This window comes from Platichthys flesus, chromosome 3 (assembly GCF_949316205.1).
Source record: "Platichthys flesus chromosome 3, fPlaFle2.1, whole genome shotgun sequence".
NCBI lineage: Eukaryota > Metazoa > Chordata > Actinopteri > Pleuronectiformes > Pleuronectidae > Platichthys > Platichthys flesus.
Genome location: NC_084947.1, coordinates 11,728,590 through 11,748,967, shown reverse-complemented (window position 1 = coordinate 11,748,967; position 20,378 = coordinate 11,728,590). Strand labels below are relative to the sequence as shown.

Genomic DNA, 20,378 nt, shown 5'->3' with positions numbered 1-20,378 from the left:
ATGCCGGTCCACAGTTTTTCGTCCCATCTCAGCGGATGCTAAACTACGGATGAATCCCAGGTCAGACCTGGACTTCACCTATCCTAAGTTGGACTTGATTGTCAATCTCAGTGAGGTGGCCATTGAGCTCAACAGATCACAGGTATGTGTCTGTGTGTATTGTGAATAACATTGTCTATGTAAGAGCCTGGTTGAAATGTAGGTTTTTTTTAAGGGAGGGTAAGAGGAATTATGTTAAGGAGGAATAAGCTGGGTGAAATCAAATCATGTTTGAAAAGTGCAAAGAGGGAAAGAATGAGTTGTTCAGTGATGCTATCTGCACTAGAGTCAGTACTCACTGTGATGCTGAGTAATTGTCGACTTCCTCTCTTTCCAGTACATTAGCATCTTGGAGTTACTGGGCTCAGTGGATCTGATGTCCCGGAACCTGCCGTACAGGAAGTACAGACCCGAGCTTGATGTTTTAAAGAACGCCCACATCTGGTCAGAAAGCACATATTGATTTATATTTTTAAAGTCAAAAGATAATTTACCTTAATTTCTTGCTATTTAGTATTGGACATTGTTAAGTTTACTGTGTTTGTACGACGCTTCCCTTGTAGGTGGAAGTATGTGATCACAAGCGTCCTGGAGGTAGATGTGAAGCCTCGACTTCGCATGTGGTCATGGCAGCACATTCGCTGTCACCGAAACATGGTCAAACGATACAGAGAGCTCTACAAGACAAAGATCACCAGCAAGAAACCCAGCGAGAAGCTGCTCAAACAACTAGAGGTGGGACAAGGCTAAAGTGAACGGAGCTGATGAAGGCGATTTGAAGGGTCGTAGGGAGTTAGAAAGGGACGGATACAGTCGTCACAATGTGAAAAGACACGTGGTTGGAGGTAGTAGCCTTGCAACTGCAAAGCAATGGCCAGCCAACGACAAATAAATTATGATGCCCCGTTTCCAAATTAATTTCCTACATTGATTCCAAATAGATACAATTATTGTATTGCTTCCATAAACCAATACTATCTGGAATTTTCCTATAAATATATTTTTATGTGGTTAGGTGCAGAAGCAAAAGTAATTAGACAGGAGAGATAGAGTTAAAACATTTCTCTCTATTTGTTTATTCTTTTTGATGGGATACTACTGCTAGTTGTTTCCACTCGACTGTGCCCTGACAAATACCCACTCTACTAAAGTACATTATTGCCTGCATGGACTGTTAAGGTAATATGATATGCACATAGTTGATTATAAAGTTACTACCTACACAGGATCTATTCAGGAATACATTTACTCTTTCTCCCTCCTCATGACTTACTTACATATCCAGTGCTCCAACCTGTAGAGTGATTGATTTCCTTGTAGATGAATGTTGTAATTTAGAGAAATACACCATTAAATCTTAAGCCATCTTTAATATTTCAGATGAAGGGTTTTTCCAATGTCTCTCCTCAGCTCTGTACGCATTATCTTTTCCTTGATGAGATTGATGGTGGACATTAAGTAATTGATGGATTCCTGCAAAGAGCAGAAAGATGCTGCTAAAAGCTCTAATCATGTTACCTTGTCTCTGTTCTCAGGAGCTTGAGAAAACCTTGGATATTTTTAACATCACGCTGGCCAGACAGCAGGCGGAAATGGAGGTAAGATCACTTATGGGTATCTGCACTTTCTATACTCACTAAGGGTTGATGTTTAGCTCCATTGTTAAAGATAAACTCATTGCTATAAACCCAAAATTATACTTGACAAGAATACAGAAACAAAATGGTAGATTATTTTCGATACACCCCTGGATTTAAGATAACACAAATCATACACAGTACAACGCTCTCTCAAGATGTGTGGTTTGTGTAGAAAGTTACATCGATTGACTGTTTTTTTTTAACTCTGTTTTGTCATTTTTGTTCTTCTTCCTCAGGCAAGCAGACTAGGCCTGCGTATTTACCGTCCAGGGCTGAAGATGGAGGAGGAGGAGTCTCAGGGTTGGCTTGGCTGGATGTGGAATTGGGGCGGAGAGGCTGATGCACAAGCAAAAGATGTCAAGTCTGGAGGTAAGATGTACAAAATGAATAATAGACACATACTATACATTAAAGATTGTATGCACAGGACCAGATCAAGAGAAGCACAGAAACACAGTAACAGCCTGTAAGTTTAGCTAATGCTGTGTTACCTGTCATTCAGGTTTTGATGAGCTGTTAACCCCTGCTGAAAAAGCCAAACTCTACACTGCCATTGGATACAGTGAGATTGCGACTAATCCCAACCTGCCAAAGAATGTGAGTCTCATCCCTCTCTGCCAATTATCTGTCAACTAATGGTACACTTCTGTTTTAAACAACTACTGAGACCAGATTGATCAGGGTTGATTTGATTATGTACCATGTTGTCATTTTTCATAGTTTGAGGACATGAAGGTCAACTTCCACATGGAGAAGCTGTCTTTGTCCATCAAAGACTACAAGGACAGAAATGAGATCCTCAGACTGACTGTGGGAGAGCTCCAGTCCACACTCGCACAGAGATCTGGAGCACAAGCCATCAAGTTTGTCAAAACTTATTTTTTTGTCGGTGTCTACCATGGCTTTATCAGTATAAAGACTTGAGTTTAATTTCCAGTGCAAATACACATGATTTAATTTGAAGAAAATATATATCTGGACAATACAAATCAACTGCTGCTTCTGCCCTGAAGTTGATCATTGTGCAGCGGTGGATAGATATCTGATCATTTAAATAAAGATTTAAAAAAAAAAACAGCCCTAATTTAAAATTTATCTCATCTTACATTCACACAAATGGGTTTCAGTTTTAAAATGCAATACCGTTTTTACATATACAGACAGTAAGATCCTGTCCTCCACATTACTCAAATACCTTAAACAGAGACTATGGCGCAGCATTGTTGTGTGGACAGAAAAAAACGGAGTTGTTTGTAAACAGTGGTGCAGTTACACACATTCACTTCCTGATTGGTTCTTATCAGTCACTACTAGATTACCAGAAATTATTACAAAATGTTGAAAACACTTACAGTTCTACCTTGTGGTTGGTCCCGGAAAAGAGATCATTCTTCTAACATTTCACCATTGTTGTTTGTTGGTCTTGCTGTAAGTCTGCAACCGGCTGCATGTTATACAATCTGTTACCTGTTTACACAGAATCGCACATGTGTCAAGGATCAAGGATGGTCACATGATATGGACCGAGATCATTTTCGTTTTTGAAATACAGTTTTAAAACGCCTAAGCATCATGGCATGGGCAATACTTACTTTTTTTTTTTGTTTCAATTAGAATCTCAGCCCAGCTCAGTTTGTTTGAGGTCACTGGCCTGGCCAGTAACCGGCCTGCACCAACCCTCCTTTCATCAAGGAAGGCAGCAACAGGGATAGGGACCCCGCTTCTCTGTTTCCTGTTTGAAACCAACCCCCTGGATAAGACCGCTGACCAGCGGCTTCATGTAGAATCACAGCCCCTGGAAATCATTTATGATGCAGTGAGTGGTTTCAGTCAGTATGCACATTTTCATGAACATGATAACCCAAGGCAACTTTCAAATTCATTCTCTGCTCATGTGCAGATAACTGTGAACAGCATGTCAGCATTCTTCATGCCTCCTGACGACCTGCAGCTGGATGAGCTCACTAATGCCACCCTGATGAAACTGGAGCAGTTTAGAGATCGCACAGCCACTGGTCAGTCGCACAAACACCTCTGTTGGGCAGGGCGTCCCTTTGTTTCTGTTTTCACTAGGTTCTTGTCATTCTTTCATGTGCTTAAACACACCCTGCATGTCTCAGCCACTAGGTTACTTGGATTGTGATTTTCTTCTTTATTTTCTTCACTTTGATTGTTTCTTGAGATCATACAATTAACTTTGAATGTATTCAGAAAGGCATTATTATATTGATAATACATTGCACGGAAAAACAAACTGTAATTGATAACAAAGCTGATCTTAAAATCGATTTTTCAATCCCCGTTTATTGTAGGTCTCATGTATGTGATCGAAACACAGAAGATTCTCGACCTGAAAATGAACTTGATGGCCTCTTACGTCATCATTCCACAAACAGGCTTTTACAACGGCACCCAGAACATCATGCTGTTGGATCTTGGTCATTTCAAGGTAAGAAAATGTAAACTTCAATTTTTTGTAAAAAATCTAAAGTGGCCTTACTTCAACTATGGAGTAAATGAAAAACAAATATTTTTAGTTTACCAAAAGAGACACTGAAAATATTTTTTTCTTTTTCAGTGGCTTCATTTAAATATGTTAGAGTTCAGTAAAAACCTGAATGTTGTTGTCTTTCCAGATGTCGAGTCAAAGCAGGGAGCATCTACCTCAGCTGTCCGTGTGCTCCAGCAACATTGAAGACATCATGTCCAGAGCATACGACAGCTTTGACATACAACTGAGTAGCCTGCAGTTACTTTATAGCAAACCAGGTAAAAACACTAGAGCTTGTATTGTTCATACCTTTTACAGCCTAAACAATTTCTACAGAGAACATAATTAACTCTTGTTGCCGTGTTGGCTCTGTCTTGGCTAAGAAAATAATACAGTTACACATGCTGATGTGCTTTTGTGTGTGTAGAATAAATATATAATTTATAACTTTATCTTTGTTTGATAGATGGGGACTGGAAAAAGGCCCGCAAGCAGAAACGGTCACCGCTTCACATCCTAGAACCTGTGGATCTAACAATGGATTTCAGCAGGGCGATGGTTGTGAAAGACTACCGCATGGCAAAGTGAGTGTGTGTTTTCTTTTGCAAACAGAAAATACGGCAAACCTGCACTGAAAGTCCCAATGGTCAGCTGAGTAAACAGTGACGTACACACATTTTTCCCCCCAGTAATTTGTATTCTTGAATATTAAATATTATGGCCAGATATTAAAATTAAGTTTAAAGTGAAAGTTTGTAGGTTTGTTTACATCTTTGTGTTTTCATATGTTACAGGTATAAGATGTCTGGAGAGCTTCCTCTGCTGTCTCTTTGTATTTCTGATGTAAAACTGCGTAGTGTTCTGGAGCTGGTTGACAGTATCCCACTACCTGAGAGCAGACCTGCTGGACGCAGCACTGGTGCTCCCAGCACACCGAAGGCAAGAACAGCAAATGACAATAATGTACATATTGTGGGGATCAGATAAAATAGCGAAATAGAATAAATAAACAAAACCTAAATGTTTTTGGCCAAAATGTAGGAATATAATAAAATTGTGTTGTTGTTGTTCTCTGTGGAAATTAAATGAGATGAATATTAACCGATTCAGTGAGTTACTAAGTTGTTTTTTGGTGTCACTCATGTTTGGATTTTATTTTCTCCCTAGCCAAAGCCGTTGTACACACCCAAGCTCACTCCCAGAAGACCTCTGAACTTAGCTGACCAGCGCTCCTCACTCATCTTTGAGTCATGTGAAACCATCAGCATCTCGTCTTTGGGTGAGAAACAGATCTTGAGGCTTAACACCTACGAAACAATTTGGGTGTGTACCTACAGTATGACAGATGGATCATTGTGTGTGTGTTTGTGTTTATCACTTCTTAGGGTCAGAGGAAGATTTGTTCTACGATGCTCCCAGCTCTCCCATTGGCGATAAAGCGTTCTTCTCAGACAATCCCATGCCGCTGCGCTATGCAGCCTTAAACAAAAGAAAAAGTCTGTTCAAGGACGACGCCCCGAAGAATATGACAAACTTCATCCTAAAGTTTGAGATTAGTGAGGTACAAAGAGTTTTTTTAAATCTTTAATATCCAAGATTTCATATTCACATTTTGTTTCAGTTCCTTTTTGGTTTAGGATCTGTGGTATTTCATTCTCTTTAAAAGTAACTTGTTTTTATTCTTGTACTCTTGTACCCTTTTTAATTTTCTCATTTCCATAATTACAATATAGTTTTTTCCTTTATTCTCGTTCTTTATCTCTTTGTGCTCTTTGTTCCTCTAGTTCTCCATTCAGTTGCGCCGCCTGTCTGGTGATCAGGAGGTCACGGTGCTCCATTTGGACATAGATGGACTGGGCACTGAGCTGAAACTGTGCACATTTGACATGACATCCAATACATACCTTCGAGAGATCTGCCTCAAGTGTCCTGAATATATGGGTGAGGCGTTCAGCACAAGTTGTTCATTATTTATATATTGTATATATGTTGGTGTTTACAAGCAAAAATTAACATTCCAGAGAGTCTTGGCTTCAGTCATTTCTAGTCATATTTTCACGTGTTTCCTGCTTGTGTAGATTCTGAAGATGAGCAAGTTCAGCTGATAACCACTCTGGACAACACTGAGGTGGACCTGCTCACCGTGGAGTATATCAAAGTACGTGTGACACTGTACATTGAATTACATTTCAGATAGATTTAGCTATCAGAATATCTTGTCAGTACCCTGAATGATTGTTTTCCTAATGCTAAATGGCTTATTTCATATAGGCTGACAAAAATGGTCCTGAATTCAAGTCTGTACACAATAATACAGAGCAGCTCATCAAGGTGAGAGAAATGTTAATTACCCAATAACCTACCCTTAGATTTGTCTATGTTATTCCTTTCTGAGTAATGTTGGACATATTTATGTTGGATTCACTATTAACCAGAAAATGCTGGAACATAATTCAAATACCATATCTGAATCAAAACTTATCTTTATTTTCTGTATATCATTTAACAATTAACAATAACAAAATCAGAATATAGGTGTAACATTGTCTTTCCCATCAGGGGACGTTTTCATCCCTTGATGTTCATCTACACACGGAGGCTCTACTCAATACCATGAACTTCCTCAACAACCTCCTGCCTCCGCCCACGAAGAAGGAGGAGCTACCCATCATCACAGAGGAAGATGAGGTAGAAGGAGAGAAGGAGGGAGAAAAGAAGGAGGAAGCTACTGTCGCCAAGAAAAAAAGTAACTTTCAGAGAGTCATTACATTTGAAATTCAAAAGCTATTTGTCATCTGTTCTATTCATTTTCTGCCTCTATTTATTCATCTTTTCTTTCTGTTTTTCACAGATCCAAAGAAGTCAAAGTTTGCAGATGTCGTGAATCTTCATATCAAAGCTGATCTCCGCTGTCTAAAAGTTTTCATCAGAGGACAGAACACCAGAATCTCTGAGATTAGTATCGAGGGTATGTAAATGTGTGATATAACGCAGGAGATGTTAAATTGAGACTGTCTCCAATGTATCTTTCACGATTTTGCCTGTGTTAAAACTTTTAAAACTTTTTTTTAAGCTTGCCCAAACTACTTTTATTTAAAGTTGTCCTATGATGCAACCTCTCTGATCTGCTTACTCATTGTCACACGTTCTAAATCATCCAGGTCTCGTTTCGGAGGTTATGATGAGGAAGAAGGAGATGGAGATTCTGGCAAACCTGAAGAGCATTGTGATCCTAGACTGTGACAAAGATTCCTTTTACAAAAAGGTACAATCACAAGTGGCCTTTATTCTAAAACAGAGTATACCATAATCTAGATTAGTCCATTTACTTAATGAAATACAGGTCTCCTCTTAATTTTTGCCTAAAGTCCATATTCATATTTTGTATTTTCTTGTGTTTCTGGCACCAACATAACTGTCAGTTTTTTTCTGAAATGTTGTCTCTCATGACCTAGGCTGTGTCTATAGCAGACGAAGAAGTGTTTGCCTTCCACATGGTGAACTACACAAATGCTACTGAAGGTGATGCGTATCTGGACATGTCTAAAGTTGACCTCTCTGTTTCACTGGCTGTGGGATGCATCCAGGTCATCTTCCTCAACAAGTTTGTCTCTTCCATATTGGTAAGAATCACACATCACAACATAATCTCCAAAAATGTAACAGTTTGTTTCAATATCTGACCGAATGATACGTAGATTCATTTTTTTCCCCCTTCTTTCTTTGCTCCCAAACCCTTTTAATGAATCTCTTACACACTGTTTTTCATTCTTCATCTCCTCCATTCTTTTTTTGTCCCAGGCATTCATCAATAACTTCCAGGAGGCCAAAGAGGCCCTGGCTGAGGTGACGGCCCAGGCTGCAGGAAAGGCAGCACTGGGTGTGAAGGGGCTGGCAGAGCGAAGCACTCGGATCGCTCTGAACGTCCACTTCAATGCACCTGTCATCTTCCTCCCCCAGTCCTCCTCTTCCACCAATGTCATCGTAGCTGATCTTGGTCTGCTGTCTGTCAAGAACCGTTTTTCCAAGCAGCCATTTAAAAGTGATGCTAATATCCCTCCTGTCGTGGATATTATGACTGTGAGGCTGACTGACCTCAAGATGTACAGGTCAGAGTCAAGTTATTATTTGGACTTGAGTTGGATTTACAGTAATATGATATTCTCTTGATAACTTCTGTAACAACTGTGCTATGTTATTGTTATTATTTTTCCAGGACCACATACGTAAATCAAGGGTTTGAGGGAGAAACTCAACTGCTGAAGCCAGTCAGCATGGACTTGGAAGTCCAGAGAAATCTTTCATCCAACTGGTACCACAGCATACCTGACATAGGAATCACTGCTCATCTAAAGCCAATGAGTGTAAGTAGTTCTAAATGGTAGAATGAGGGGTTTATCACATCTGTGCTGGTGTTTATAAGTTATATTTTTATCTGTGCGTTTGATGTCATTTAATCTTTTTTTGTTTGGTTTGAAGTTTAATAGATGACTTATTTGACTTATTCCACCACAGAGGCCTAAAAGTTCCCTTAAATTCAATCATTCATGTACTTCACTTCGACCATAATTAGTGCATATAGACAGGTTTCTCAAACATGGGTAAAAAAATGCTGAAAAGGCGATTGACTACTTTCCAATCGCCAGTAGAGGAGTATAAAAAATACTTGCATGTTAAATAAATTGGAATAGAAATTAACCTGGATTCATGCCAAAATTTCCTTTTTCCTTCCTCCAAGTTTCCTGGTAATCTGTTCTGTAGTTTTATATAATCATGCTAACAAACAAACAAACAAACCCACAGACTGGGGCAAAATCATAACCTCCACTGTAATGCACAGATGGGCTTTATTAAGATTTTATCAGTAATAGACAATTTGTTTTCAGATAATTTGACACAAGAGTAGGGAGAGGCTTTCAGTGAGAAACTAAATCAAGTGTATTTGTATCTTATTTTGTGTTCTTCCTCCAACAGCTGATCCTCAGCCAGGATGACATGACCGTGGTCCTTAGGACTCTGAGTGAGAACCTGTCAGAGAAGTCAGATGCTGTTCCTCCATCGATCTCTCCACCCACCACTGACCCCTCCTCCGATTCTACATCCAACAAAGAGTCCCAGTGCTCTGGCACCACTGGCCAAGCCAGCAGTAAGGAGTTGTGGTTGTGCAGGATTGTGAAACTGGTTTAGAAATATTATTAAACTACTGTACATTTTTGAGCCTATTCTCTGTGCAACTTCCCTGCAGATAACATGGTGGTGACAGCCGCTGTTGTGGAGACCCAGAAAAACAGCAAGCTGAAGAGCACACTCAAGTTAGACTTCAAGTTTGACTCCATGACGCTGGTGGTGTTCAGCCCTAATGGGAATGAGGTAATGCAACAACACACATACACAAACACACACACACAAACACTAAGACACACAGAAATGCAGGAACAACTGATAGCAGTTGTATGAAATTAGACTTTACCATCTTCGTTTTCCAAGACTCTGTGACGTTCTGTAGTTACAGCTGTTGGACTCGCACGATGAAAAGCTGAAGCTGGCAGAATTCAGTCTGGACACCATCTCCACCTCCGTTCACATGTTCTCCGACAGCTCCATGAAAGCCTCAGTCCGTCTCGCTGCCTGCCTTCTTGATGACAAGAGACCCCAAATCAAGATGGTTACTTCAAGGTACTAAATATTCACCTTGCTTTACTTTACTTTCTTCTATTTTATTTTTGAATTGTATTATTTAGAAGGTTGGTGTTTTTAGCAGAGGTTGCTGTTTTTCTACTGATCTACACAATGTAAGAGAAGATGATTATACTGGGATTTCTTCTTATTCTTCACTAACAGCAGTTCTCTGTTCTCTCCCAGAATGATGGCGATGCGTCCGGGTGCAGAACAGAACATGATGGTGGAGGTGAACTATCGTCAAGGCCGTGAAGGCACCATATTGGACACGTTGGTGCAGGACGTGTACTTGTGTGCCAGCATGGAGTTCCTGCTCACTGTGGCAGATATCTTTCTCAAGGCCACCCAGGAGGGTTTTGCTCAAGTGCCCCAACACATGATCAGTGCTGGAGCAGGAGAAAAAAAGAATATTAACTCTTCTGTAACTTCTAAAGAGTCCCGTGAGTTACATTAACAGTTAAAAGTTATAAATGTTAGAAAACAAAGAATTAAATGAAATTATAAGTGCACACTGATGTCATAAAACCTGAACCGAGTTTCTCGTCTTATACTCTGCTGCTGTCAGCTGCCGTGGTGTCAAAGACGGAGATGACCGTTCTGGTGCGAAACCCGGAGATTGTGTTTGTGGCTGACCTGACGCGTGCTGACGGCCCCGCCCTGGTGATGACCACGGAGTGCGAACTAGTTTTGAAAAGTGGTGCAGAGGGATCCAATATGACTGCTATCATCAAGGACCTCAAGGTTTGTATGGTCCTTTGAATGTAACTTTTCAGTATTTTATGTTTTTATCATTCTGTAAAGCAGTAGGAATTGTCTTTGAGACGTATATCTACAAATCAACTGTATTTGCTTTGACTGACTATTGAAAGAGTTAAAAAATGATCTTGCGTGCAACAATATTACAGTTTGGTTTCTGGTTGTTATTGTAGGTGGTGGCGTGTCCCTTCAAGGCTGAGAAGAGGAAGAACAATGTGACAACAGTGCTGCACCCCTGCCAAGTTTTATATAATAGTTCTCAGTCTCCAACCGGCCCCCAGGCGATGGAGGTCTCCATCAATGCTCTCACACTGAAGGTAGGTGTTGTATTTATATTAAAATCAGTGAAATGATAGATTATGTTGTTTCAAATTTATAGAAGTAGGCATAGAAATATGGCAATGAAAATCGCCTTAAAGATGAATTATGTTTCCATCTGCACAGGTCTCTCCAATCATCATCAACACTGTTATCACCATCCAGACAGCACTGACTCCCACAGTGGAAGCCCCTGTGGAGCTGGATAGTCCTGTTCCTGTTGACCTGTGGGTGAAACGAGGCTGGAAGGAGCTCAAGCTCTGGTTCCTAGACGAGGAGGGGGATGAAGACACACGGTCACTGGTTCCACTGGTACCACAGGGAGAATCATTAAAGGTATTTAGCTACATTGTGGCTTTACAGATGACACTGCACTGAATTATTGTATGCTTTAATAAAGTCAGTTATGATTATCAAGGTTTTTGTTTATTAAGGTTGGTCCCTTTTTATATCACAAACCCTATTTAGTTTGGTTCGTTTTGATTTAGCAGAATAGGGCATTTCATTTCATTGGTTATCCATCCCTGTAGGTGTCCATCGAATCAATCTGTCTCACTCTGGAAGCTGGCGTGGGACATCGCACCATCCCCATGCTCCTGGCAAAGTCGTCATTCAATGGAGACGTTACCAACTGGTCCACTCTCATTAACCTGCAAAGCACGCTCAACATGGAGGTAATACACACAAGTAAAGACCGTATACAGTAGAGAATTTACTCCAACCATGATCCTACACTCTAAAATATATACCTGCACTACTGTGAATGTTTATATAAATTTATGTTAATCCTTATATTGTTTTTTTGCTTTAGATTCACTATTTCAATGAAGTGATGGGAGTGTGGGAACCGCTACTGGAGCCTTTAGAAGATGAGACAAGAGATGGATTCAGATCATGGAGACTTGAACTGAAGGTACTGAGATACGTGTGCACGCACGCACGCACACACACACACAAACACAATCACACCCACCCCCCCCCCCCCCCCCCACACACACACAAACAAACAAACACACACAGTGTTACTAAGTGTTTCTGTCTTATCCTTCCATCAGATGAAGAAGAAGCCAGTGAAGTACACACTATCAGATGAAGTGGATTACAATGTTCCAGATTATAAAACAGTCATAACCATCAGTAGTAAAGACCAGCTCAACCTCACGCTCACTAAGTGTGGACTGGCAATGCTGAGCAACCTGGGGATGGTAAGAACAGGGCTCATTTAGACGGAAGATCTTAAGGATGAGCTTGGCCATCCATAATTTCCACATTCTTGTCTTTCTTCAGGCATTTGCAGAAGCTGCCAAACAGACAGATGAGTGCTTCCAGAAGGATGAAGCCCCGTTTGTGGTAAAAAACCGCCTGGGCCTGCCAGTGTCACTCAGCCACAGTGAGATGTTTCGGCCCATCGGCAAGCAGGGTGATGACTGCATAGTGGAGCTGCAGGATGGACAAACACTTGGGATGGACTATTACACCAAAACAGACTGTGACCAGTTCTCAGCCATGACCTCCCTGAGTGAAAAGGACTATTTCATACAACCTAGTAAGTGAAACTTTGTACACCGGTATACTGAATTAGAAAAGTTTTAGACTAGTGACTAGTTTCTGTTATCGAGTCCACAGTTTTGCCTACAAATTCTTCAAATTTTCATGTAGAATCTGTTAATGGAGATCATACTCCCTTAAACCAATATACCTCCTAAAGTTAGAAACCACAGATACAAACTGGGCTGTCAACTTGACTTAACCCTCTTTTCTCTATTTCTTCTTGATGTTCATCTTATGTAAGGCAAATGTCAAATTAAAATGTGTGTACTAATTGCTCTTATTTTCTTTTCTAACTCCAGCTCCGGTGGGCCACACCTCAGCCAGTGTGATCCCCCTGATCAAAGTGGGTAGAGGAATGTACAGTGTAATGCACAAAGATTCTGGAGTCACTCGTTTCCTGGTCTGTCAAATTTACTCCTTGGAAGGAAGCAAGTATATAAAGATCCGTTCACCTTTCCTGGTATGTTACTCATTGTCTTATACTCATTTAAATAGTTATTTTTATTCACCTTGTGGATATTTGGATGGTGGAAATAGTTTAAAGAAGCCTCTTTGTTTAAGGCCGCGATTGGATCTCCTGCGATTATTGTTTATTAAATATTTACCCGTGCCAATTTATCAGGCGGTTCCTATAAGGTTATAAGAGGCTGCAATCACTGTCTATCAAAATTACTGTTACTTCCTTCCAGTTTCAAATAAAAAGTAATGGAAATAGCAGCAGCATTTCGTTTTAAAATCTAGTAGGATTACAGATGAGGTCTTAAGTGTTTTTCTTTCCTGTCCTGCAGATTATCAATCATTTCACAATACCATTCAAAGTGTTTGAAGGATCAACATGTCTGGGTACTGCTCTGCCTACTCTAGACTTCTGTGTGCCTCTGGACTCGTATAGGTGAGGGCAAACACACATAAACAAGCCTGAACACTGACACACACACACACCTTATTACAATCACTTTTTCTTCCTCTCTTTCTCGAGGATTTTTTTTCTCTACTACACCCTCATCCACTCATATTAAGTCTTTGCTGCCCCCCTCAGGTCCGAGCTGAGCCTTCAGCCGATAACGGAGGAGGGCACTGAAGATCAGGTTGCGCAGTATGAGTGCTCAGAGGGCTTCAGTTATGACGATGTCAGCAACCAGCAGCCTGAGACACGCATCCAGCAGACCTGCTGTCTGCGTGGAAGCCAGGGTGGTGTGATGACGATAAACATTGTGCCATTAAAGGATGCTGTGACATTCAAACACACAGGTAGTATCGGGGAGAACTTCGACGTGCCCTTCGTGCTCCACCTGTGGCCTTCCTTCCTCCTGCACAACATGCTGCCTTATCCCCTCGCCTACGACCTGCTGGTAGGAACAGACTGATATTTGCATTCAAGGTCTTTACAATTACCTATTTTTACCCGCACCATCCCTTTATGTCGTTAATAATTTATAAGTTATGTTGTGCCAAATTTGCACCAATTCAAGTGCTGTTTTCAGGCAGTGATATATTATACTGTAATTAATTAACACTATATACATCTAATGTCAGAGACTGGTCAATCTGCTAAATTCAAATTGGTTAAGAGTAAGTATTCCATCACAGTGGAAGTAATGAATTTGAAATTGGGATCCTTATCCCTATACTGGCTGACCTACAGCAACATATTCAGAGTTTTTAGACACAACTAAATAAATTTCACAGCATCAATATTTGCTTAGTGTTGATCTTCAAACATCTATTTTCAACAACACAGCTGGTGAAAGCAGAGCTGTTAAGATGATCTCTGTCAGATAATGGGTGTTAGATCATTCAGTTACTGCTGTAGCATCTTTAACATGCCTGGTCAAAGCTGCCTTACTGAGCAGCTCTCATATGGAAATTTAGTTTAGAAATAAGACATACTTTGAAAAATGGTCAACTCTTATGTTTTAACAGTTAAAACATGCAAAAGTTTAAATGTCCGAACTGTGCTTAGTTTATGTAGATGAGTCGATAGTACATAATACATATTATTAGAGTGGTTGTTAATGTGTCTGATCAAAAACAAGATTAAGATCTAATCTGCTCAACAGGACTGTGGAGATTCTGCTCCTGAAGCCACTCTGGACCCAGGCTACTCTGCCCAGCTTCACACCGCCGTCATCAACCAGTCGAAACTCAGTCTCCGCCTGCTGAACTACTTTGCTCAGGATTGGTCCTCTGAGTACAGGTCTGTCTTCAGTCTCATTCCAGATTACTTTTTTACTTTCTGATCGTTAATTGAGCAAAGCGTTAGTTCAGGCAGGTCACGACGTCAAGCGCACTCACGATCAAGTACGTCCGCTGACAGCAGCTGGTTTGTATTCCAGCCCCCATCATATGATCATATCCGCTGCTTTCAATTGGCAAAGTTTATACTGTGCACTCTATTTAAGTTGCTTCTTACTTCCCATGCAAAACCAGTTTGCAACCCACCTCATCCCCAGCACCTGCTTTACAAATTGAATCTGACCTAATAAATATCATATGTTGCATTGTTGCCTGCTCTTTCTGTGCCTTGGGTCACTTTCCCGACGAAATTCAAACATTGCTTCGAACTTCAGGGGAAAAGTTAATATTCAAAGTGTAATGGCCGGTTTGATTTCAAAATAGTCAGTCTAGAAGCGCATGAGACCATCTGAAGGACTTTTCCTCATGATCCAACAGAGGGCGTTCACTATCAGCTTGACCTATGGCATGCCCTCTAAGTTGCTACGAAAGTCGTATTGAGCAGACAATCATGATACTAAAGCATCTTAGAAGCAACTTGTGGAAGTGTTTCAGGGTTTAACACAGTCGACAGCAATGGGACAAACAGGATAATGCTGTTTGTCGACTTCGCACCTTGCAACCTAAGTTCTCACCTGCTAGCTTTCCACTCAAGTGAGGCAGCAGAGGAGGCTCCACAGATCAGAGGAGAAATTGGTTCTGACTGAAATGTTTCTCCTGCTCATAATTAACATAAGTTATTGGAAGGGGGTCATTGTTCCCAGATAGTGTTTTTATTTCATCATCATACAGAGAACAGATATGAAATCCCCCCCTCTCTCTTAACCATCTTCAGCACATTTACTTACTACACAATCTTTCCTGTTATACAGTCTCAAGAGTGACCAGGAGGAGATCACCTTCATCGTGTTCCGGTCGCTACGAGAGGATGACGAGGATTATGGTGAAGGGGCAGAGAAGAAGAGGGCGGAGTTAGACATAGCCGTGCATGTTAAATATGACCTGGGGCAGACAGTGATTGCCATCCACTCCCCGTATTGGATGGTGAACAATACGGGGAGGTTACTGCAGTACAAGGCTGATGACATCCACCGTAAACACCCCCTGGACTACGACATGCCCCTGCTCTTCTCATTCAAGCCTCGGTACTTCCTGAAAAACAATAAGGTAAATTTGGTTAATGTATAATTGGTGCCATTTTCAATACACTTTCTAGCTTAAGGTGTAAAACTGGCCCTAGATTTCTTTATCTTCAAACTTTTTATTTGTTTTATATTTTAACCAGACCCAGATAAACACAGCATCATTATTCAGTCAGAAAAATACTCAAATCAGGGAAAGCTCTATTTATATTAAATTGAAGCCAACTTGAGACAGTGTTTCTTTCTACTGGAATACTTGTGTAATTTTTGACCGTACATGACTGTGATTCCCGTCTTTCCTCAGATCCGCCTTATGATCTCAGAGAGCGAAGCGTCTGACGAGTTCTCCCTGGATACAGTTGGTAGCCATGGGGATGTGAAATGTAAAGGCAGATACAAAGATTACCTGGTAAGATTTTCCCAAATACGTCAACATTCAAGGATAAACTGAGCCATTGGTCGGAGTTAAGTGTGGAACTACGACACGATGTGTTGCTGAGGAAGCTCGAGATTGTCCTCTGTTGAATTTGTGTGTTGTTTGTCTGACCTCAGGTTGGTGTGAAGATCGAAGCGAACAGTTTCAGTCTCACACGAATCGTGAGCTTTGTGCCCTTTTACATGCTGGTCAACAGGACCAAGCACATCATCTTCGTATGTGAGCATGGGCAGGACAACTGGACTGAGGCTCAACCAGAGCAGGTCAGAACTAAGCCAAATATTTACATGTTCTTCCTTGTATATTTTTTTTTTTTCATACCACAGGTTTTACAGCTCAGTGAATTATACTGAACTGAGATAAAGTATGAATTCATCCTGGCAGCAGCAAATTATTACCACAACATGACATTTGGTCCTGTCACATATATTAAATATTAAAATTTAACTAAAAATATACATCCGAGAACATTTTGTGAAATATGACACGCAATTTTTTTATGCTACAATTAGTCAGCCATTCCTTTCTGGCCGGAGAACGACACCAAGCGGGTGAAGATCAAAGTAGAAGGTTGTTTATCGCCTCCTCGGACGATAGACTTCACACGACCAGAGAACTGTCTCCTGCTGCACCTGGACAACTCTGTAAGTAGAAAAACACGTGCACAGGGATAATGTTCGTGTGTGCATCATGTTTTTGTTTTTACAGGATGTACTATTTAACAAAAAATTGTTAATTTATAATATTGCTTCCTGTTCTATAGATGGGTGGGATCATTGTTGATGTGAACCTATCAGACCACGCAGCCATAATCCGATTCTCAGAGTATCACGATGGCGCGGCCCCCTTCCTCATCATCAACCACACCACAGACCAGACTCTTCACTTTCATCAGAGGTGAGTGAACAGCAAGGGGGACAGTCACAAAGAGCAGTTAGAGCAGTAGGGTCATTAACAGCTGGGGCGCACACCACATGCCCTCATTTGGATTCGGCACAGGCTGAACCATTTGCTGCTGGTCATTTCCCAACTCTCTTCTCTTCACTGACCCTGTTTAATTAATGCAGAAAATTCATGGACGGATTGATACCATATCTTGTTATTTTGGTAAAGCTAAATAGATCCAAAAACCATGGGAACGTTTGATATCGGTGACCTTTGGTTGAAGTTAGTCTAATACTTTAGTCTAATACTTTCTTTGCTCAACATTTCTTAATGCTTTATATCATCATTTTACCAGGTCTCTGCCATGGACATTTAGTCTGTAAATGTGCTTTCAAAGTGGTCCAGGTTTCTTTTGAACCGTGTTGTCAATGTGTCACGCTCACCTTAAGATGAAGAAGCAAAGAAAATCTTAGAAAATTTGAAGTCTGATGTTTGCTCACTGTGCTGCACCCATTCATTCAGTTTTTTGTTTTCGGCTCATTTTTTATTTCTTTGCAGTTTTCGTGTCTGATAAAGTTTACTTGTCATATTATTCACTTTATTAACAGCATTTTAAAAGCTCCATTTTATTGAGATACATTTTGCATTTTTGAAAATTACTCTTCTCTCTTGTTACAGCAGCCTTTTCCATTAAGAGCCAACAGTGTTTGTTCTTGCTGATGGAGATTAATGTTTGTGTGTTGTTGGTTATGCAGATGCCTGACAGAATCCATCTGGGTGCCTGACGAGTTGCTAGATCTCTCCTCCTCAATGGAGGAGGACAGGTAGAAAAAAGTGAAAGGAGGAAATGCTCTTCTGACGCAATCTGAACTCAAGAGATGGAAATATGAATACGAGAGGATAACGAAAGAGACTACAAGTTTAGCAAAAAATAAAAATTATTGCTGTTGCACTTTCTGAAGGTGCAGATTGATTTAAGAGTGTAATTGGAAGGATTTACACTTGTAATTCTAGGTTAAAGACGGCAGCAGATTCTTACTGGAAGCAAAAAGTGAGATAAGACGATAGTAAATACGAACCAGAAAAAGAGGATAAGCCATAAATGTCATTTCAGAAATGAATCTATCAAATGTAGAGTAAATGTAAAGAGATTAAAATACACAACAGTACATTAAGTTATTTAGAACAATGGATGAGTTTTTTCAAAATGAGTGATGAAGCCAAGGATGACACCAGGTGGAAGAAGGAAGAGTAGCATGAAAAACGCTGCTCAACAGCAAGAGCAGAGAGACGCAAACTCGGTGTAGCACATACATAGTGGATTTATTATTATTATTAAAAGGCTAATATCACAGTCACTTGAGTGCAGAATGTGGTCACTAGTGCGCAGGTAAAGATTAGAAGAAGAAGACTACTTCTGTTCTGATTGGGTTTTGTGTTATCTGCTCCTCGCCTTGCCAATGATGTATGTGTTTCATTCTCTCATTTCTGGACTCTCTCGTCCGAAGAGTTCCGAAACTTTGTGAAGGTGCTTAATCCGACCTTATCTCCTCAGGGGAGGTATCAGGGACTTTTGGGTGTTTGGCCGTTGTGCTGTCATACTCTCTCATGTTTCCGTCGGTTCAAGGAACTTGTTTGTGCGCTCTGTCAGACGGGTACTTTGGATTGGTTGGTTGTTGTGGTGGTAGATTCTCGGTGGATGGGCTCTTTTCTACCTGTTTTGCTGTTGACCTTTTTCCATTGTCGGTTTCTCATTATTTGCTCTCTGCCATTTCAAATCTGTGGAGTATACAGTACTTTTTTTCCAACAATTGTTGCTGGAATTTATTCTGTGTGTGTCTGGGTGGGTTTCATGTGAATGCAGCTCTCAGAAAAGCATAGAACAGGAGGAGCTGGAGCCTGGGAGAGCTGTGCACTACACCTGGGCCGAACCCACCGGGTCCCGAGAGCTTTGCTGGACGTGTGGCACCTACAGTGGGAAGCTGAAGAGTGAGGAGGTACAATAACTGAGCCACAATAATGTTTTTGCCGCAGTTACATTCAAGACGTAAAAAAAATTGTACATGGTCAACCCTAAAGCTTCTTTGGTCTCTGTCTGCAGGACACACTCAGTCAGCTTTCAGCGTTCAAATATTTTTTACTCATTTGAAGTATTTGCATCCAATTTTCTGACCAAATGATGATCCTTTGCCTAATAAAAACCATACACTCTCTCAGATGAAAACAAACACAGAAAATGTACTTAAATATGTCCTACCTGTTATTAACTGAGATGTTTGTTTAAACAGTGTGTGGTTTATCTGTTTTTCTTGCTCATGTAGGATCTGCGTGAGGACATGAACAACGATGGGAAACTGTTTGTGATCTCCTTCTATGAAGGTAAAGTACTAGAAGCTTGAAATTACATTACCGACCTCTTACATGCATTCTGTAAATTACCTTCACACAATGTTATCACAGCAAGGATTTTCCTCTTCGAGAGAAATAAGGTGTTAAATCCGTATGGTTTCTGATTGTTGTTGATCCAAAGGTCTCCAGCGTGTTATGCTGTTCACGGGGGAACGACGCATCTTCAAGCTGCTCTGTGAGAGTGAGAAGGCGCAGATGGCCGAACAGGAGATCATCCTGTCTCTGAAGAACATGGGCGTGTCTCTGGTCAACAACAGTAGCAGCCAGGAGGTCTCTTTCATTGGGATCACAAGGTACAGAACTTGTACAGAATTCTGCTTGTGCAAAATACAGAATCAAAGTTTTATCTTAATGTATACGGAATAACAAAATTAAAATTAAAGCTCATATAATTTGAAGAACTGCTGATATCAGCGGAGGCTGTTGTGTGAAATGATTGTTGCTGCAGAATTTCATCATAGCAATAGAACTTATAACCTCTAGTTAAAAAATATAAAACAAACATTTTAAACATAGTAGGCAACCTGCATGGTTTTTAGCTCTTTCTTGTCCCTTGTCGTAGCTCTGACGTTGTGTGGGAGATGAAGCCAAAGAAAAAAAGTCGGTGGAAGACTCTAAGCACCAAAGAAGCTGAGATGTTGGAGGACAGTTATAGAGTTTACATTGAATCTGCTCCTGTAGACCATGCCATCGTTGACCTGCCAAACAACTTCCAGGTTACTCCCGAAATACTTTTATCAAATATACCTGATTCGACGTGTTAAACAAACAGATTAAATTTGGACATTTTCTGAAAA

The 20,378-nt window shown here is 40.6% G+C and overlaps 1 protein-coding gene across 3 annotated transcripts in view; it reads left to right on the top strand.

The window, feature by feature from the left end:
• vps13a (vacuolar protein sorting 13 homolog A) overlaps window positions 1-20,378 on the top strand; it is a 33,557-nt gene that overhangs the window by 5,054 nt on the left and 8,125 nt on the right. For 2 of the 3 annotated variants that reach the window (XM_062381875.1, XM_062381877.1), the window contains exons 11-59: window positions 15-142; window positions 377-483; window positions 603-774; window positions 1,575-1,637; window positions 1,916-2,048; window positions 2,182-2,276; window positions 2,400-2,542; window positions 3,294-3,495; window positions 3,580-3,694; window positions 3,992-4,128; window positions 4,316-4,448; window positions 4,637-4,754; window positions 4,965-5,109; window positions 5,338-5,449; window positions 5,556-5,731; window positions 5,955-6,111; window positions 6,249-6,328; window positions 6,442-6,501; window positions 6,730-6,916; window positions 7,022-7,138; window positions 7,332-7,435; window positions 7,626-7,793; window positions 7,972-8,279; window positions 8,387-8,534; window positions 9,145-9,316; window positions 9,416-9,540; window positions 9,677-9,846; window positions 10,033-10,289; window positions 10,415-10,590; window positions 10,779-10,922; window positions 11,050-11,259; window positions 11,454-11,597; window positions 11,735-11,836; window positions 11,979-12,128; window positions 12,211-12,469; window positions 12,774-12,934; window positions 13,263-13,366; window positions 13,514-13,826; window positions 14,535-14,671; window positions 15,582-15,876; window positions 16,156-16,260; window positions 16,404-16,550; window positions 16,800-16,931; window positions 17,051-17,184; window positions 17,928-17,996; window positions 19,037-19,169; window positions 19,494-19,551; window positions 19,703-19,874; window positions 20,144-20,297. In XM_062381875.1, the coding sequence (XP_062237859.1) occupies window positions 15-142; window positions 377-483; window positions 603-774; window positions 1,575-1,637; window positions 1,916-2,048; window positions 2,182-2,276; window positions 2,400-2,542; window positions 3,294-3,495; window positions 3,580-3,694; window positions 3,992-4,128; window positions 4,316-4,448; window positions 4,637-4,754; window positions 4,965-5,109; window positions 5,338-5,449; window positions 5,556-5,731; window positions 5,955-6,111; window positions 6,249-6,328; window positions 6,442-6,501; window positions 6,730-6,916; window positions 7,022-7,138; window positions 7,332-7,435; window positions 7,626-7,793; window positions 7,972-8,279; window positions 8,387-8,534; window positions 9,145-9,316; window positions 9,416-9,540; window positions 9,677-9,846; window positions 10,033-10,289; window positions 10,415-10,590; window positions 10,779-10,922; window positions 11,050-11,259; window positions 11,454-11,597; window positions 11,735-11,836; window positions 11,979-12,128; window positions 12,211-12,469; window positions 12,774-12,934; window positions 13,263-13,366; window positions 13,514-13,826; window positions 14,535-14,671; window positions 15,582-15,876; window positions 16,156-16,260; window positions 16,404-16,550; window positions 16,800-16,931; window positions 17,051-17,184; window positions 17,928-17,996; window positions 19,037-19,169; window positions 19,494-19,551; window positions 19,703-19,874; window positions 20,144-20,297 (7,331 nt within the window). The remainder of the gene's footprint in view (window positions 1-14; window positions 143-376; window positions 484-602; window positions 775-1,574; window positions 1,638-1,915; window positions 2,049-2,181; window positions 2,277-2,399; window positions 2,543-3,293; window positions 3,496-3,579; window positions 3,695-3,991; window positions 4,129-4,315; window positions 4,449-4,636; window positions 4,755-4,964; window positions 5,110-5,337; window positions 5,450-5,555; window positions 5,732-5,954; window positions 6,112-6,248; window positions 6,329-6,441; window positions 6,502-6,729; window positions 6,917-7,021; window positions 7,139-7,331; window positions 7,436-7,625; window positions 7,794-7,971; window positions 8,280-8,386; window positions 8,535-9,144; window positions 9,317-9,415; window positions 9,541-9,676; window positions 9,847-10,032; window positions 10,290-10,414; window positions 10,591-10,778; window positions 10,923-11,049; window positions 11,260-11,453; window positions 11,598-11,734; window positions 11,837-11,978; window positions 12,129-12,210; window positions 12,470-12,773; window positions 12,935-13,262; window positions 13,367-13,513; window positions 13,827-14,534; window positions 14,672-15,581; window positions 15,877-16,155; window positions 16,261-16,403; window positions 16,551-16,799; window positions 16,932-17,050; window positions 17,185-17,927; window positions 17,997-19,036; window positions 19,170-19,493; window positions 19,552-19,702; window positions 19,875-20,143; window positions 20,298-20,378) is intronic. The other variant, XM_062381876.1, reaches the window with a different exon arrangement.